Source organism: Delphinapterus leucas, chromosome 8 (assembly GCF_059928025.1).
Source record: "Delphinapterus leucas isolate spDelLeu-1000000601 "Yukka" chromosome 8, BTC_Dleu_Yukka2, whole genome shotgun sequence".
NCBI lineage: Eukaryota > Metazoa > Chordata > Mammalia > Artiodactyla > Monodontidae > Delphinapterus > Delphinapterus leucas.
The window spans coordinates 3,196,945-3,211,625 of NC_143136.1; the positions used below are offsets into that span (position 1 = coordinate 3,196,945).

The 14,681-nt window shown below is 50.9% G+C and overlaps 1 protein-coding gene across 19 annotated transcripts in view; it reads right to left on the reverse strand.

Annotated features, from left to right (window-relative positions):
• Positions 1-10,395: 10,395 nt before the first annotated feature.
• Positions 10,396-14,681, reverse strand: part of UBE2F (ubiquitin conjugating enzyme E2 F (putative)) — an 85,428-nt gene continuing 81,142 nt past the window's right edge. For 13 of the 19 annotated variants that reach the window (XM_089916130.1, XM_089916133.1, XM_089916128.1 and 10 more), the window contains 2 exons: positions 14,366-14,428; positions 11,068-13,848 (listed from right to left, as the gene is read on the reverse strand). In XM_089916130.1, coding sequence (XP_089772256.1) covers positions 13,567-13,848; positions 14,366-14,428 — 345 coding nt within the window. In that variant the 3' untranslated portion in view covers positions 11,068-13,566. The other 6 variants (XM_089916137.1, XM_089916139.1, XM_089916143.1 and 3 more) reach the window with 2 other exon arrangements.

The following is a 14,681-nucleotide window of genomic DNA, read 5'->3' on the forward strand; positions in this document are numbered from 1 at the left end:
AGACTTGCTCAATTTTATCTCCTGTTGGGGTCCAGAAGAAGTTGTTTTTTTCCGGCTCTTCAAGTCTCCACATTTCTGGACTCCTTATTTCCGTTCATTCTTGCTTGCAAACTGAGCTCATTTCTTGCCAAATGCGGCCAGGAGCAAAGGACACACCAACATTTAAGAAGCAAATAGAGGGCTTCCCTGGTGGCCCAATGGTTAAGAATCCACTTGCCAATGCAGGGGTCACGGGTTCGAGCCCTGGTCCAGGAAGATCCCACATGCCGCGGAGCAACTAAGCCCATGCGCCACAACTACTGAGCCTGCACTCTAGAGCCCGCGAGCCACAACTCCTGAAGCCCGGCGCTTAGAACTGTGCTCTGCAACAAGAGAAGCCACCACAATGAGAAGCCCTCGCACCACAAGGAAGAGTAGCTCCTGCTCGCCGAACTAGAGAAAGCCCACGTGCAGCAACGAAGACCCAGCGCAGCCAAAATAAATAGATAAATTTAAAAAATATCCTTTCGAATTAAAATAATAATAATAATAATAAAGAAGCAAATAGACACACAGAAGCTCAAGCCAGTGAAAAGAGGAGGAAAGGAAAGGGAATGAAGGAAGAGTGTCAAAATACAGAAGGTAGTGCAAGTGCAGCTGAGAGGAAAGCTGAAGTGTCTGCTGATACTCAGTAGTCAATCGGGAGACACTGATGGTTTCAGCGAGAGGAATTTCAGTAGAGCAGTGGTGGGGGAGGGGTGATGCAGAGCTGAGGAAAGAACAGGACAAGAAGGGGTGGAGAAGGCAGGCAGCTCTTCAAAAGGTGGAGGAAGGAGGTCAAAGGGGTACAAGATGAAGGGGAAATGTTTTAGAGACTGAGCATGTTTATAGCTGACGGGAGGTAGCTAACAAGGAAGCTGAAGATAGAAAGAAGAGGTGAAGTCCTGGAGGCAGTGAGCGGGCATGAGGGCAAGAGCAAAGGTGGGGGACACGTTTCATTCTCTAAGTCTATATGGAAGGCCGTAAGGGTGGAAGCTGGAGGGGCCCAGGGACCACTGACAAGGAACAGGGTGTCTTAATTACGAAATCAGTGCCCAATAAAGACCAAACATTTGAGGAATGCCGTCTCCATGGAAATGAGGTAGTAAATGCACCAAACAGCTCACACCTAAGGGAAAAAAGTCATACAGCACTCAGAGTGTCTTCAATACAGGAAAGGTCTACAAGGAGATGAGGGGGTATATCTTATTTTTTAAAAAAGGCAGTCACAAAACAAGAACAAACAACAATTAAAAAAAACATATTGGGACCTCCCTGGCAGCTCAGTGGTTAAGACTCTGCGCTTCCACTGCAGGGGGCGCAGGTTCAACCCCTGGTTGGGGAAATAAGATCCCGCATGCTGAGTGGTGAGGCAAAAAAAAAAGAAAAAAAAACCATATCGGACAGAAACTATAATAATTGAGGTTTAGGGCTTCCCTGATGGTGCAGTGGTTAAGAATTCTCCTGCCAATGCAGGGGACACGGTTTCGAGCCCTGGTCTGGGAAGATGCCACATGCCGTGGAGCAACTAAGCCCGTGCGCCACAACTACTGAGCCTGCGCTCTAGAGCCCGTGAGACACAACTACTGAGCCCACATGCCACAACTACTGAAGCCCATGCACCTAGAGCCCGTGCTCCACAACAAGAGAAGCCACCGCCGTGAGAAGCCCGCACACCGCAATGAAGAGCAGCCCCCGCTCGCCGCAACCAGAGAAAGCCCGTGCGCAGCAACGAAGACCCAACGCAGCCAAAAATAAATAAATTAAATAAATAAATAAATAAATAAAATATAATTGAGGTTTAAAAACAATAGAGTTGCCAGGGATTGGGGGGAAGGGAAGGATGGATAGGTAGAGCACAGGGGATTTTTAGGGCAGTGAAACCATTTTGAATGATACTATAATAGATGTAATTATACAGTTGTGAAAACTCATGTACAACACCAAGAGTGAACCCCAATGTAACATGTGGGTGACAATGATGTGTCCATGTAGGTTCATTCATTGTAACAAATGTTACCTTTGTGTGATCTCGGTAGTAGACGAGGTTAGACATATAGGGACAGGGTTATACGGGAACTCTGTTCTGCTCAGTTTTCCTGAGAACCTAAAACCGCTCTGAAAAATAAAGTCTGTTTTTTAAAAAATCAACAGAGGGACTTCCCTGGTAGTCCAGTGGTAAAGAATCCACCTTCCAATTCAGGGGACGCGGGTTCAACCCCTGGTCAGGGAACTAAGATCCCACGTGCCGTGGGGCAACTTAGCCTACGCGCCACAACTACTGAGCCCGCACGCCTCAACGAGAGAGCCCGCATGCCACACACCACAGAGTCCACACGCTCTGGAGCCTGCACACCACAACTAAAGAAGAGAAAACCCGCATGCCACAACTACAGAAGCCCACACGTCGCAATGGAGGATCCCACATGCTGCAACGAAGACCCAACGCAGCCAAATACATAAATAAATATTTTTAAAAAATCAATAGATGGGCTGAATAAAATAGGCATAAAAAGTGAATTAATGCCCTAAATGCCTGAGCATAGGAATTCACTCAGATTATTGCTCAAAAGCATAAAGAGATGAAAAATATGAAAGAAAAGAAACATCCATCTAATAGTGATTCTCAACTGTCCCCACCAGGGGACATTTGACAATGTGTAGAGACAATGTTAGCCGTTGTAACTGAGGGTTGGTGCTTCTGGGATCTAGTGAGTAGAGGCCATATATGCTGCCAACCAGCCTACAAGGCACTGGATAGCCCAAACGTCAATAGTGCTGTGGTTGACAAACCCTGTTGTGGTTCCATATTTCCACTTGGTATCATTTCCTTCTGCCTGAGGACTTTGTTCAAGGTTTCTAGCAGTGCTAGTCTGCTGGTATGACTTTCAGCTTTCGTACATATGAGAAAAATCTTTATTTAGCCTTCATCTTTGATATCGTCCCTAGATATAGAATTCTAGCTTGAGTTTTTTCTTTCAATAAAGATTTTTCTCCACTGTTTTCTTGCTCGCATTGTTTCCAACAAGAAATGTGTGATCACCCTTTATAAATTATGTGTCTCTATTTCTTGACTGCTTTTAATATTTTTGCTCTGTCACTGATTTTAAGCAACTTAGAATGTGATTTGATGTAATTTTCTTCATGTCATTGTGCTTTGAAGCTGGTATCCGTGGGTTTGTAGTGTTTATCAAGTTGGAAATTTGTCAGTAATTATATCTTCAAATAATTTTCTCTCTCCCCTGCTCCTTTGGGAAACTCGAATTACAAGTTGGTTGGGCTGTATGAAGTTTTCCCACAGCTCACTGAAGTTCTGAGGGTTTTCTTCCTAGATCCCACCCCGTTTTTCGTTTTGTTTTTATAATTGCTGTATCTTCAAGTTCACGAATCTTTTCTTCATCAGTATGTAATCTGTTGTTAAACCCATCCATCCAGTGTGCTTTTCACCACACATTTGTGTTTTTCTTCAGGAGGCTTATTTTGTGTCTTATATTTTCCATCTCTTTACTTAACATGAACAATCTTTTCTCTACCTTACGGAACTGTTTTAATGCTCTGGTCTCTAACATATTTGTCATTTCTGGGTCTGTTCTGACTGATTTTTTTCCCCTCTAGACGTGGCTCTTGTTTTCTTGCCTCTTTGCATACATTGAAAATTTGTATTGATTACTAGGTATTGTCAGTTTTATCAATACCTTCTAGGGTGCTGGGTATATAGTTTAATTTAAAATTTTATTGAGATCCTTGTAGGTTGTAAGAACGATGCAGAGTCCCTCACCCAGTTTTCCACAATGGTAACACCTCCCCACACTATAGTAACCCACTCTGTAAGTCTTCGTCTTTGGGTGTATTAGACCATTTACATATAATCATTAAATGGTGATACATCTTAAATCTACCATTTTATGATTTGCTTTCTATCTGTTTCATCTGGTTCTCAACTCTGTTTCCTTTTGCTTGCCTTCCTGTGGGTAACTGAACATTTTTTAGTTTTCCATCTTAATTTCTCAATAATGTTTAAAAACAGATATAATTCACATACCATAAATTTCACCCTTTTAAAGTGTAAAACTTAGCATTCACAAGGTTATGCAACTATCACCATCTAATCCCACAACATTTTCATCACCCCCAAAAAGAAACACTGTACTCGTTAGCATTCAGCCCCCTCTTCCTCACCACACCCCTATCAACAAGCCACTTTCTATGTCTATAGATTTGCCTTTTCTGGGTGCTTCGTACAAATGCAATCATACAGCACGTGGCCTTTTGTGTCTAGCTTCTTTCAGTCAGGAAAATGTTCTCAAGGTTTCAGTCCAGGTTGTAGCATGTATCAGTAATTCCTTTTTGCTGACGGTTACTATTCCTTTGCCTGGCTATACCACATTCCGCTTTTCCATTCATCACTTGATGGGCATTTGGATTGTCCCCAGTTTTTGACTATTATAAAGGACGCCGCTCTGAGCATTCATGTACAGGTTTTCACGTGGAGATGTATTTTCAGGTCTCTTGCTTATATAATTAGGAGTGGAATTGCTGGGTAATATGATAGCTTTATATTTAACCTGAGGATTCCAATTTCTCAGCATCCTCAGCAACATTTGATGCCTGGTTGTTTTGATTTTAATTAAAAAACTTTAAAAAAAATTTTAGCCATCTTTGTGGGTGTGAAGTGATCTTGATTTGCATTTCGCTAATGACTAATCGTGATATTGCAATTTACAGTATGTATAGTTCACCTTTGTCCCTGTTCCTAGTACACAGAGGAGATTAATCCAGTCCTGTTGCTCCATCTTAGCCACAAGCACGAGTCCCCTCTGTCCTGTAATCCTCTGTCTGCAGACGGCTTTTGTCTGTGTTGTCCTCGTCTGTGTTCTGGGAGAATTAATCAAGTTTGTCTCCACGTCATTGCTCTGTTTTCCCAGGATCAGTCCTGCCCTGTACTGCTGTGCATTTATTATTATGGTTATAGTTTCATTCTGTTGCCATTTCATCTTAGCCTGGAGTCTCCTTATGAATTTTTGATTCCGGGTCAAAGGTGCTGTTTACTGCATTTTCCTAAACATGTGGACTTCTTTTCCCCTGCAAAAGTTTCTTTAAATCCTACACTTCGTTCCCAGCGTCACGTTTATCCTGAGTCTGCTGGATACCGTTCCTTCTTTTTCTGCAGGATTTTCCAAGGAGCCGTTTACGCAAGCTAAGCAAGCAGTTCAGACATGGCATCTGTCAGCTGAAGGGCAGGTGGTCTGCCGGCCCGTGTGGCCCGGGCCTGCCGGAGTGCCCCGTCTCCGGGCAGGGGCCTGTCCTGAGCAGGCCTGCCTCTGGCGGACTCGTGCTCTTAAGCTCCTGCTACATCTACTCAGCGATAAGTCATCACATTGTAAGAACCTACTCAGTTACTGCCGGATGACTGAGGTGAGGCCGTGGGCTCCAGATGTTGACCGATGCCCGGGACAGGCAGAAATACATATGCGAGCCAGCGTGGACCACTTCCTTGGTGCTTCTGGAAGCCTGGGCGAGATGAGGACACTCCAGGAACTGCCCATCTGCCTGTGAGACAGGCTTCACGGGGGGCACCACCTGAACTGAATCCTGAAAGGAGCCCCAGGAGGGAAGCTCAGAGTCTGGGGAGAGCGGGCCTCACCACAAGGTGGGAAAGCACTGCTCTGAGGCCAGGGTCCCTGGCACAGTGGCTGGCAGCGTGGCCAGGCCCAGTCACAGTGGGCTCCGTGTGCCAGGCCAGGTGCTTCTTCTGGATGTGTGGGGAGACGTGGCACAGGATGGGCTGCCGTAGGAAGCCCTCTGGCAGCACGTGAGGCGGCTGCCCCACGTGTGCTTTGGTCTCGGCCGGCTGTGGCCAGGCCTTCCTCCGCTGCTGCTCTCCTGCAGAGACTCTGGTGCGTGTCACACCCGGTCACTGGCCTGGCGAGACACCAGCGACCACACTGGCTCCACAGTCACAGCGCTCGCCCGGGACACAGGCTTTCTCTGCTCCGACTCTAACCTGAGGCTGAAACCGCTTCAGAACAGGCTGCAGCAAGGCTCTGTGTCCCCAGCGCTGCCCCCAGCTGTGGCTCCCAACTCCATCCTGGCTGCGGGAAGGGAGGACGCAGGTGAACAGGGGTACTGAGGGTGGAACAAATTTTTAAAAAGAGCTGTTTGGTAATGACTGGCTTAAGAGACAAAACAATCTTTGGCCACCAAGCACCACGCATCTCCTGGGAACGATGCGTCACGCGGAAGGTGAGGGCTGACACCGAGGCAATGAGGATCCAGCACCAAAAAATACAACACAGACGAGTGAGTCCTGCCAGGCGGACAGGAGACCCAACAGGCCTCACTCGGGTACCAGAGCAGGGGGAGCATCCCTGGATGTAACCTGTGGGGGGCCACGCGAGGTGCCGGCCCACGCGCAGCCAGTGCTAACCCTCTTTCCGGGCCCCCGGCCCCGGCCCAGCATTTGTCCTGGACTGCAGTGCACGGGGCCTGTGCGTAGTCTCCCCTCCAGCGCCAGGAACTCTTGGGACGTGGATTATTTCTTCCAACTGGCCGTAAGTTAAAAACCAAACCAAACCAAACCAAAAGGAACAGTGAATTTACCGGGAGGGCTCTGGCCCAGTGCATTTGGTAATGAAAGTGAATGAGACCTAAGATGGATATTTAAAAAGAGATTATAATTCAGTTTATACAGCTTGACATGAATAAACAGACATTCTTAACAATGCAAGGTCCCCAAAGGCCTCTATCACGGAGTTTTTTGAAGAATTTTTTCAAACTACAATTCTTTCAATAAATCAATTTTGGTAACCCATGGAACCCCAGGGCATGAGCGGTAACTTCAGCAGGTGATATGAACCCCTCTGCAATGGCCCCTCCAACCTGCTGGATTTGCTTGAGGCCAGGCCATGGGAGCATGGGGAAGAAGGGTGTGACAGGTTTTCTCATTTTCCGAGTTCTTCTTTGGCAAAGGAAAACATTATTTTACTAAAACTATATATTAGCATCTTACTAGACACTTTATGAAGAATAATGAACTTGTAACAAACCTGACTTTCCATTTTTAAGTGGATGGAAGTGAAACAACCCCGGAACAGATGGCACCACCTGGGAAAGGGTCTCCTTAAAGCTGCCATTGGTGGTTAACGTCTTTTTAAAAAAAAAATAATTTATTTATTTATTTATTTATGCCTGTGTTGGGTCTTTGTTGCTGTGCGCGGGCTTCTCATTGTGGTGGCTTCTCTTGTTGCGGACACGGGCTCTAGGCTTGCGGGCTCTAGAGTGCAGGCTCAGGAGTTGTGGCGCATGGGCTTAGTTGCTCCGCAGCATGTGGGATCGTCCCAGACCAGGGCTCGAACCTGTGTCCCCTGTGGTGGCTAACATCTTGTTGGACTTTTTTTTTTTTTTTGCGGTACCCAGGCCTCTCACCGCTGTGGCCTCTCCCGTTGCGGAGCACAGGCTCTGGACGCGCAGGCTCAGCGGCCATGGCTCACGGGCCCAGCCGCTCCGCGGCATGTGGGATCTTCCCGGACCAGGGCACGAACCCGTGTCCCCCGCGTCGGCAGGCGGACTCCCAGCCACTGCGCCACCAGGGAAGCCCCTGGGCTTTTTATATGAAGAGAATTCTGCTTGATCTGATAATCAAATCAGCAGAAAGTCCAATGGTAACAGGAATTTGGTTTTTTTCACAGCAGTTCTTTAAAGAAAGAAGGGCGGGGCTAACGGAGCAACCCAGGGAACAGTGGGATTTGTCCCCTGAAGACATGTAACACATTGTGGTGATCACCACTGCCTGGGAGTTTGTCCTCCGAGGTTATTTTGCTAAAGCTCCAGCATCCGGCAGGACTGCTGAATCCGCTTCTGCTGCCCTAAGACAAAGACACGCTGCCGCTGCCCCCAGATGTCCTGAGAGCGGCCTGGCTGTGGCCAAGCCACGGGGAAGGGCGCTGTCGCCTCCCGAAGTTGTGAAGTCTTCCTAGACGGGCGTGCAAGCCCCGGGTAACGAAGGGCAGAGGAAGACATGCACGGACACTTTTGAGCACTGAAACCGGCAAACACAAAGGGACACGTTCCTCTCAAAGACTACATTCAAAATAGTTTAGCTACTGCAAATGGTCTGAATAGGGCAACGTTTTAACATGAAGTTTGTACTGCAGGCTTCTCCAGCCACGTGCAAGGCCCGACTTATCTGAGGTCGGTCGATCAGACAAGCAGGCCTCTGAGGCTTTCAGTGCTTGGAGGTGAGGGCAGGTAAAGCAGGGCGTCTTGTGAAGCTACCCATAACCCACGACACACTGCTCCCTGGGGCCAGCGTTCTGCAACAACGCACAGTGGCTGAAAAGAACACACAGGAGGTGCAAAGACCAGGACTGCAGGGAAAGAGGAGACACAAAGCCGGGAGGTCAGTGCTCAACACCCGGGTTACACTCGGCCCAGCTCCTTAGAAAGGCTGCAGAGGAGGTAGCCTGCAGGTGGTGTGTTTGAGGGAAGGTGAGAGGCGAGATGTGAGCCTTCTCCTTCTGAGAGGGCTACTCCGGGGAGCTGTTTCCTTCTAAGTGTGCCTGAAAAACACGCAGCTGACATACCCCATTTTAAAGAGTAGAGTCGTGGGGATCCACCTGACCTTCAGAGTCAGAGCTGTGCCACAGCTTCATGCCCCAGGCCTGCCCCACCCCACCCGGCCCCAGGGCTAGTCTAGCTGGCCAGAGGCTCAGCATCCCACCCCAGCCCCCGCAAATTAGAAATCATCAACTGTCTCTGGGCTGGTGGGGCACATGGACGGCAGCCAGAAATGTTACTTTGGCCTAAGAGTGGGAAAAAGACCCCAGGAAAGCAAAAGTCCTGGAGGTCAATGTCCCGCAGCCACCAAAAGGTGCCACGGGCCCCGCTGGCCAAGCACCCAGCACAGTACCACTGGCCCACAGAGATGGGCCAAGCTGGGTGGGCTCCTTAACAAGATGGGAGAGGCAGGGAGGTAAAACGCCTCTGAGATCGCCACTGGACAGAAAGGGATGATCGTTACGTGGAAATGTCACTTTTGAAGAACTGCTTGACCGCTGATAAGCCAAGTATTTTTCTATATTGTGTGAGGTCAGAATTAACAAGGGATCCTCTCCCTTTCAGTCTGGCCCAGAGGGCAAAGTCTTCACCTGCATCACACACATTTCCATTTCACTACGGGCGCTGCCATCATTTCTTCCACCTCTGTCCGTCCGCACCACCAGGGGAGGGTGCCGCCGGGAGAGCTGGGGGTTGTGAAATGACTCGGGCTAGAGCTGGCAGAGAGCAGCGCGCCCTGGGTCACAGGGGCACCAATCAGGCGTGTGGATGGCCAGCTGCTACCCTCCTGACCCCCTAGCAGAGGATGGCTCTGAGGCCAGTTGGTGAGTTGAAGTATGTGAACTGGAGCGCTCCTCCCAGGGTGACTGTGCCTGACAGGCTCTGGGCCACAGAGACGCCACCATGCCCTTAACCAGCCCATCCTTCCTGCTCTGCACACCCGACAGAGTGGCCCGTCAGCCAGGGTCACCCTCCAGTCTAATGGGCATGATTGCTGGTTACAAATGGGAAGCATGGCCCGAATTCCTCCCCCGCTGATCTCCAGGACAGACTGATCTCATAATCTGGGATCATGTTATAAATTAAGAAAAACGAGCCAGACCGGTTAGCTGGTAGACGGGGGAATCCAGAGGCCTAAGGAGGCTGGCTGTCAGGTACCCTGGAGCGTGTTAGGTGAGCAGCAGACAAAACCATACAGATATTTATTTTGCATTTGATTCCAAGGGTTCAGATGTCGAACGCTGTAATAAAGCCACTCACCTCTCCTCGGTGTTCTGACTCTGAAGTGCACTGACCTGACCCAGGAATGGCTGAGTGGTGCCACTGATTCCTGGCCCTCCAAGGCCTGGGAGACTCAACCCCGAGACGGGGCCCAGAACCAGAGAACTCGGAAGGCCACGGGGGTGGTCTCAGTGGCATCAGACATTGTCTGGGCCGCTTCCTGAGGCACCTCTCCTGTCCCCAGAACACGAGGGCCTGGCTCTCCTGCGCAGTGGCTCACAGACACATGACCACGGCAGAAACACCAAGCCCCTGGCGGGGCTGTGCTCCAGCCAGTTTCCTCTGGGCAGCATGTGAGAAAGGGCTCCCTGCTATTATTATTATTATTTTTTAGTTCATCCAGATCTAGCTTCAAAGGGTCCCTAAACTTCTTTGCCCCATCTGGACCTGAAAACAGGAGCTGATTTTCACAAGCCAAATTCTCGTTGCCTTTGGACAGAACGAATACTGTGTCTTTTATATTTTCTTTGTATTTCTCTTCAATAGTTGCTTGACCCAACATCTTTCTGTCTGCTCTATACAATGAAAATACAAACTAAATGAGAATAGAAAAAAATAATTAAAGCATTAAATTGTACAAATTACAAATCTGTTCCAAAATATACTTACATTAAATAAAATACGCATTTCAGTAAGAGATCTACAGTGAACGACCATACGCATTCTGGGAAGCTTCACGACACCTGGGCAGGGCCAACATTCGTGGAAGGAGCGAAGGGAATTCGCATCCGATCACGGTTTGTAGCGGGTTCTGACCGCCGTCTGCGAGCTACACTGAGCACATCATTAGCATCGCCTGGGCAGGGACTGACTGGGGAAAGGGGAGAAGCAAGCTCTAGCCTCAATGCTGAGTTCATCACAACTTCTCGAGAATCTCATTAACAGCCTATACAGTACAGTTTCAAAAAAGTAAACATGTTAAGGTAAGCAGACAACTCTAGGACCCGAAGCACATTTTCTGGCTGTATTTATGCGGAACTCTCTGTCTACAATGGGTGGTCGTGAAGAGGTGCTTCCTCTGGACGGCATGGTCGCGGGACTGAGGCGGCCCAGCAGGACTGAGGGGAGCCAGGGACGGGAGGAGACTCCCTTCTCGTTTCAGCTGGAGACAAGCTGGTGGCGCGCAGTCCACGGCCCCGCAGCCCTCTCCTCCTGTCATCTGGCGTAGCGCTTAATGTAGTCTTCAACTTTATTCCGGAAGTCCTCCTGTGGGGCAGAGGGATCGGGCAGAGGGGAGGAAGGGGGGGTGAGCCAGCGCAGGGCGACACTTCAGGGACAAGCTGCGTGCCCCCGAGCCAAGGGCCCCCGCCAGCTCTTGGGAGGGCGTGCAGGGTCCGGCCTCCAATCCTCCAGTCGCCAAGGTGGCAGGAGACTCAGAGACCCACGGGGCTGAGTGCCACCTCCCTGTCACTCTGGGTGCCGGGAGGGGACACAAACAAGCTCTGGGCGGATGGGAACCGAAGACCCTTCGTTGTGCGGACAGGGAGAGTGAGATCCACCAGTGTGGTCAAGGTCACGATGCGGGTCCGGCCGGGACTCTGGACCACAAGTGGGCATGAGCCTTGGCTGCGGCTCTCAGGAAGACCCTTGTGTCCTGATCTGTCTCCCCAGGACCCTGCTACCTATGGCCCAAGTGCAGCACACCATCAGGGTGACCACCCTGCCAGAGAGGAGAGGTGGGCTTGCTACAGAGGGCCCTCCTTGGGCATCAAGCAGAGGCCACCTGGGGGCCTGGGCTGATCCCTCAGGGGTGAAAACGCTGTATGGATGCAGGTATCTCCCAGGCTAGCGCAAGTGGGAAAGCCACCTCAGATCTGAGCCAATACCCCAAGTGTGTCCCCAGGTCTTTTCTCTCTAAGGTCAGGAGCAAAATTCCCTGGCCTTACAGGACTGGGAAGGGCCCCTGGGACTGTCTGAGCCACGAGTGACTTGGAGCCTGTCCACCTCAGAACACCCGCCCACATTTGGTGGCGGGACAGCCTGTGACCTGAAGGCGGGCTCTCAACCCTCTCACCCCCACCCACAGCTGCACACAGGGTCCCAGGCTTCAGTCCCATCCAGCAAGAGGCACAGCCCCGGGCCCTGCCTGCTGCAGGGGCCACCCTGGGAGGCGCGGGCGGAACGGGCCTGCTCTCCTCGGCCATGCTGCAGTCATTCTTTCAGGGTGGGGCGGGTTCAAGGAAAGGGGAGAAGGGGACCCCTGTGGTCGCCACCAGGCGGCCCAGGACTGTGCTCAGAGGCTCCCTCACAGCTGTCTGCCCGCAGCCAACACGGGCTGCACAGAAGCCCTGGCTGTCTTCAGCAAAACTCTCACAAGGTCACCACGGTACCCAGCTGCCGACATACCATCGGCTCCCAGGCAGCCGCGGCCAAAGCTCCCGGGATGTGGAGTGACGATCCCACAGACACCCGCAACCCCTCAACGACTGACCCAGGACCACAGGTGCCTCAGCTCAGCCTTAATCCCCTTTGCTCTCGTCAGTGAGAAGACCATGAACCCTGGGGCCAAACCGCCTGGGTTCAAATCTTGGGCTCCGCCCCTTCCCGGCAAGTCTTTCACTTCCTGGTGGCCCTGCTCCCTCAGCAGCAAATCAGGGGCAAGAGTCCCTCCCTCGTGGGTTGTCAGGGAAACAAGTGTGTCTGGGAGCAGGTATGACACTGCCTGGCACCTGGAGGGCCACACAGGGCTGCTGCTATACCACGTCACCACTGCCCTCCTGCTGCCCTGCCCCAGTCACACGGGGCCTCTGAAGCATCCCTGATCACCAGGAGCGCAGTCCTGCCTCAGGGCCTTTGCGCTGCTGCTGAGGCCTCTGGAACGCTCCCGCCTGAGGTCCACTTGGTTCACAACCGGCCTCTACTCACATCTTACCAGAAAGGCTTTCCCTGAGAACCCGACATAAAGCAGCAACACCCATATCTGCGAAGCACAATAAAATGAAGTCGGCCTGTGAGCTGCAAGTCTCTTCCTATTTCATACAAAGAGCAGGAAGCACCCTTCCGAGGACAATAAAAAGTAAACAATCGTAACATGTTTTTTCTCCTCCTGGCTCTATAAGGGTGTTCCCTCCCCGACAAGGTTTAGTCCACAGGGGCTACAACAGTTAGTGCTGAGTGGGGACATCCTTGTTGGGCACAATGACAATGACAGGTGGAGTTAGAACTTGAACAGAGCCTCCTGGGGGCCCGCCTGCAAGGCTTGTCAGCATGGCGGACAAACAAAGGCTCCTCCCCGCCAGGGCCGCCCCGAGGGTGCAGATGGCTGACTGCCAAAGGCCTGCGAGGAGAGACTGAAGACCTCGGCCGCCTCCCGTCCTGCTGAGCAGGCCGTGGCCTCCTCTGCCCGCCCGACCAGAGGCACCCGCTGACCCTCCGGGGCCACCGCCTGGCTCTCTGCTCCCCGCATGCCGGGACACGTGCCGGGGGGCCCTCCTGCCTGCCCTTCGGGGCCCTGCTAAGGCAGGCTGTGGTGAACACCACACGTGGCACATTTAAAACGCCCGTGCGCTCTGGCACACAGTAGGTCTTACATGTACAGAAGCAGCTGACCTCAACATTAAGCACGGTATTTAGAACCAACTTGATGGCCTTTAGAACGTCCTACGTTCAGAGCCGCGTCAGCCGATCCAACAGCGTTAGGTGGCTGACTCCTGGGCAGGGCAAGGATTCACAGGGAATGTGGCTCAGAAAACGAAACGTGAGGTCCTGTGACTAAACGGAGTCAGCGCCGCAGAGCTGTCTGCTTAGGCCCGACCAGCTCCGAACAACCTCCAGCAGCCTCACCTTGGCCACGCTCGGCCGCCTCCCGGGCTCCTGCCCCAGACCCTGTGCCTTGTGCCCGCACACTGTAAGGATGTGTGTACGAAGGGCATTTACTGCAGCGCTGTCTGTAGCTGGAAAATAATCCCGTGGAAAAACCTGAGTGCCCAGCCATAAGAGAATGGTTGAGAAAAGTACGGTAGAGCCACACCACGGGATATTATTCAACAGCTCCTAAAATGAACAAGTGATAGTTTATGCACCGACATGGAGGGAAAAAGCGAAAATACACGAACAACGACAACAAAACAAACACGACCCCATCGCTGTGGGCTCGCGTGCGCCTGCACTCTGGGAAGGTGTGGAGGGCAGTCAGCCCGCTGGGTGGCGGCAGAGGTGACGGGGGTGGGGGGGTGGGGGTTGGTAGCACCCTTGGTTCGGTCTCCCTTCTGTGCTCCTACGCCATCATGCGGTAAAGCGACGGCCGCCTGTTGTAGATCACTCATACTGAACTCTACCAGGAAACCACACCTAAAAACACCTCTGTCTGACCTCGGGTCAAACACTTTTCTGAGACCACTCACATTTATTATAATACATCATTCATACATTGCTTTAAATTCTAGTCCCATTTAATTCAATGGGATTTAATTCTAGTCACCATTCTCAGTTTCATACTTACTTAATCAAGGGGCAGTAATTATCTTTTCACCAAATACATCAACCTAGAATATTCCTGTTACTAGCTTACCTTGTCCCGCAAATGGTGTTCTGCAGCTTCAATATTCAGTGGGTCATCAAAATTCAAAAGATCCTTAAAAAGAGAGAAACTCAAAGTAAACAACGGAAAGAACCTGTTTTTCTGCTGTTGCAAGTCTTCATTTTATGAAGCAGGCAACAGACACCTAATCAGCCAATGACCGAACGACCTGGAGCTGAAAAAACTCCCGAGAACTGAAGTTCCTGTTGATGTAGGAGCACTGAACGTGAGACACTTTTTTCAGAACGGTGATTAACGGTCCACTGAAAGAAGGCAGGGATGTGTTTACTCACGATTATCCGACGTT